At 43.7% G+C, this 4,066-nt stretch overlaps 1 protein-coding gene across 1 annotated transcript; it reads left to right on the forward strand.

Annotated features, from left to right (window-relative positions):
- The first annotated feature begins 213 nt into the window (after window positions 1-213).
- On the forward strand, window positions 214-2,723 carry LOC132581082 (neuronal vesicle trafficking-associated protein 1-like). The gene is made up of 2 exons (XM_060252116.1): window positions 214-679; window positions 2,715-2,723. Exons 1-2 carry the CDS (start codon window positions 230-232, stop codon window positions 2,721-2,723), a joined length of 459 nt encoding a protein of 152 aa, XP_060108099.1. The 5' UTR covers window positions 214-229.
- The last annotated feature ends 1,343 nt before the right edge of the window (window positions 2,724-4,066 follow it).

A 4,066-nucleotide genomic window follows, 5' to 3' on the forward strand; every position in this document is an offset into this window, starting at 1 on the left:
CAGCATATATTATTCTCATCTCCATTTTTCCTAGGGTTGCCATCTTTCAGGTAGGAAGTAACAATCAACAATGGGATCACAGTGGATATACATTACAAAAAACAAACAACAAACTGTGATGTAAACAAACAACAAACTCTTCGCCTTGCGCCACCAGGCGCCCCGCACAGCCGCCCGCACAGCCGCCCGCAGGAGGCTCTGCTCCTTCCTTCTCGCCGCCGCCGCCGCCATGGTGAAGCTGGGCAGCCATTTCGGCGAGAAGAGCCCCAAGCAGCCCCCCGCCGAGGACGGCTTCGACACCATCTTGCTCATCACGCCCCTCGACGTCAATCAGCTCCAGTTCCCACCCCCCGACAAGGTGGTGGTCAAGACAAAAACGGAATATGAACCAGACCGCAAGAAAGGGAAATTCCGCACACCTAAAATAGCTGAGTTCACGATCAGCATCACTGAAGGTGTCTCAGAACGGTTTAAGGTAACCGTTTTGGTTCTTTTTGCCCTTGCCTTTCTTACTTGTGTTGTATTTCTGGTCGTCTACAAGGTTTACAAGTATGACCACACCTGTCCGGAAGGCTTTGTCTTCAAGAACAATCAGTGCATCCCAGCTGGATTAGAAAACTACTACTCTGAACAAGACTCTAGTGCAAGAGGGAAATTTTATACCGTTATAAACTGTGATGTAAATAGGCTACCATACTTTTTTATAAATATAATTACTTAACAATATACATACTTTTAAAATATAAAACTACTTTTCGATTGACAAATGTCTTTGATACAAAAATCCACAATAACAAAACATAAGATACATTTAAACAGAGCCCATAGTGATTTTAGTGGTACAACATACAAGTAACTAGTTAGAAGAAGAAGATGATGATATTGGATTTATATCCCACCCTCCACTCCGAAGACACTCAGAGCGGTTCACAATCTCCTTTACCTTCCTCCCCCACAACAGATACCCTGTGAGGTGGGTGGGGCCGCAGAGGGCTCTCACAGCAGCTGCCCTTTCAAGGACAACCTCTGCCAGAGCTATGGCTGACCCAAGGCCATTCCAGCAGGTGCAAGTGGAGGACTGGGGAATCAAACCCGGTTCTCCCAGATAAAAGTCCGCACACTTAACCACTCCACCAAACTGGCTCTCCAAACTGGCTCTCTTACAATAAATGCATTTCATGTTACCCCTCATCAGTATTATAAAAGTCCTTTTCTTGTTGAGCTGTATACAATAAAGGAGTAAGCGAGTTTCCTTCACTCAAAGCATGTGCAAAATCTTCCAATTTATTGCTGGCCAAAACACTTCCCATACAAGCACTGAGGCTTTCTGTAGGACAAAGACTTTTATAATACTGATGAAGGGTAACACGAAACGCGTTTATTGTAACTAGTTTCTTGTATGTTGTACCACTAAGATCACTATGGACTCTGTTGAAATTGGTTTAAATGTCTCCTATGGTTGTTATTGTGGATTTTTGTATCAAAGACATTTGTCAATCCAAAAGTAGTTTCATATTTTAAAAGTATGTATATTGTTAAGTAATTATATATACATATTAAAAAGTATGATAGCCTATTTACATCACAGTTTGTTGTTTGTAATGTATCTCCACTGTGATTCCATTGTTGATTATTGTTTCTCCTAAGTGTTAGGGATTATGGCACCACAAAACTATAAGTAAAAGAATGATATTAATAAGATGTTCAGGATGCATATTGACCATTGGGTTGACTCTATGATAGGTTAAACAGAACTAATAGTGAAAAGAAGAAAATAAATGAATGAAACAGGAGAGATAACTATGTACACTACTTGGACATAACTGGAGGAAGCATAGGGAAAAATATGTGTACACAGAATTTGTTATTTCTAGAGGGCTTTTATAAACAAAACACTGAGGGCGTTTTCGCACTGACCTTAATCGGTAGCGATGCCCCTCTTCACCGCGCAGGATCTGCGCAGATTTCGCACTAATTGCCGCGGAGCACCCGGAAGAGCCGGAAAGTCCCGCGGCTTTTGCGGTGCAAACGGAAACCGCCAAAAACCAGTTTCCATTTGCGCCGCAAAAGCCGCGGGACTTTCCGGCTCTTCCGGGTGCTCCGCGGCAATTAGTGCGAAATCCGCACAGATCCTGCGCGGTGAAGAGGGGCGTCGCTGCCGATTAAGGTCAGTGCGAAAACGCCCTGAATGTTTTTGTTGTTCAGTCTCTGGTTTAAAGAGAGGGCACGGGTTACAACAAGCTATACTTGGTGAAAGTGGGTTTAGTATATGTAATGAGATAAAAAAACAACATCTCTGTTCAGTCCTGGGGAGGTATTTGTTCCAAGTTTCATAATAATTTATAATTCAGCAATTTCCTTCTCCATTTTGTTCTTGAAGTTCCTTTGCAGCAAAACAGCAGCTTTGAGGTCATCCATTGAATGTTATGGAAGGTTAAAATGTTGTCCTTTGGGTTTCTCAGGTTTGTGATTCCTGGTGTTAGATTTGTGTCCATTTATCCTTTGTCGTAGGGTTTGTCCTGTTTGCCCTATGTAGAGAACTGAAGGACATTGTTGACATTTAATGGCATATATAATGTTGGAAGATGACCAAGTGACTGAACAACAAAAACATTACAACAGACTCACTTTTATTGCACTTCACTTCAAGATGACTAATGGGTTCAGTACATGGACATAAATCTGCTTTATAACACCTTTTATTGTTGTTTCAGTCCAGTTAACACTAACTAACAGACACCAGACTCCAACTCATGATTCTTTTAATCTGCTAAAAAACATTTTCATGACTCTGCATACTAACTCACAGCCCACTTTCTCTACATTTAGGACTGCTTGCCATTCCTTAATATTGTCTGATGAAGTCTGCTTAGAGCACTCAAAAGCCTACATTCTGAATACAACTTTGTTGGTCTTAAAGGTGCTACTTGACTCCTGCTTTGTACAACTCTGTCAGCAGAGGGATTGACAAAAAGCAGACACAGAACCGGGTAGCATGTGACCTCAGAACCAAGGTTCCTGCATGCTACGATTCAGTCTGAAGATACGTCATAATTCTAACCAGGGATGCCAGGAACTGAACCTGGGAATGCCAACCAAGTGATCTTCCTCTGTGAAAGAGGCAAATCTCTTGGGAAAAGGTTCAAATGCATTGTAAGGTACAAGCCTTTGCAAGAGCTAAAGGACTCTTTCCCTGTGGCTCTTAGCCTAGGGGCTCTGAAAGAAGCCCAGGAAGGACCAGGAAGTCAGGGTGAGGAAGCCAGGGTCTTAGTCTCCTTGTGTTCCCAATAAGGTAAGTAGACTTTCCATTAAGATAGCCACATAAACATGCAGGGTATTAAAAGGAGGATTGTATATATTTATTTTTTAAAACTAAAAATTAACAAAGCAATTATGAAGACAGAATGCCAGCAGGGGATTGGGAGCTATCCGGTGTTTTGCACTAAGTGTCATATGTATGACTATCTGCCCACTGGACAAAAGTCTAGGGTGTGTGCTTGGTGCTCCTGGTTCTCAGGAAATAAGTTTACACCTTCAGGCTTCAGTGCTCTCAGCCTGGAAGAAGTTGACAGGATCCTCCTATCTGCACGCCCAACAACTTGTAAATTGGACCTGTGCCCCTCCTGGCTTATTAAGACCTGCCAGAGGGAGCTGAGATATCCTATACAGGATATCATAAAAAGATCCCTATTGGAGGGGCATTTTCCATCAGCGCTTAAAGAGGCGGTGGTCCGCCCCCTCTTGAAAAAAAACAACGTTAGATCCGGCCGAATTGGCACACTATCGGCCGGTCTCAAATTTGCCCTTTTTGGGCAAACTTATTGAGAGGGCAGTGGCGATGCAGTTACAGACCTTCCTGGAGGATGCTTCCGTCCTCGATCCCCTTAAGTCCGGCTTTCACCCGGGCCATGGGATGGAGACAGTGTTGGTTGCCCTGGTAGATGACCTTCAACGGCATCTGGATCGGGGCGGCTCGGCAATGCTGATGCTGTTGGACCTATCGGCAGCGTTCGATACGGTCGACCATCGATTACTGACCTGCCGCCTCGCCGACGCGGGGATTCAG

Source organism: Heteronotia binoei, chromosome 13 (assembly GCF_032191835.1).
Source record: "Heteronotia binoei isolate CCM8104 ecotype False Entrance Well chromosome 13, APGP_CSIRO_Hbin_v1, whole genome shotgun sequence".
NCBI lineage: Eukaryota > Metazoa > Chordata > Lepidosauria > Squamata > Gekkonidae > Heteronotia > Heteronotia binoei.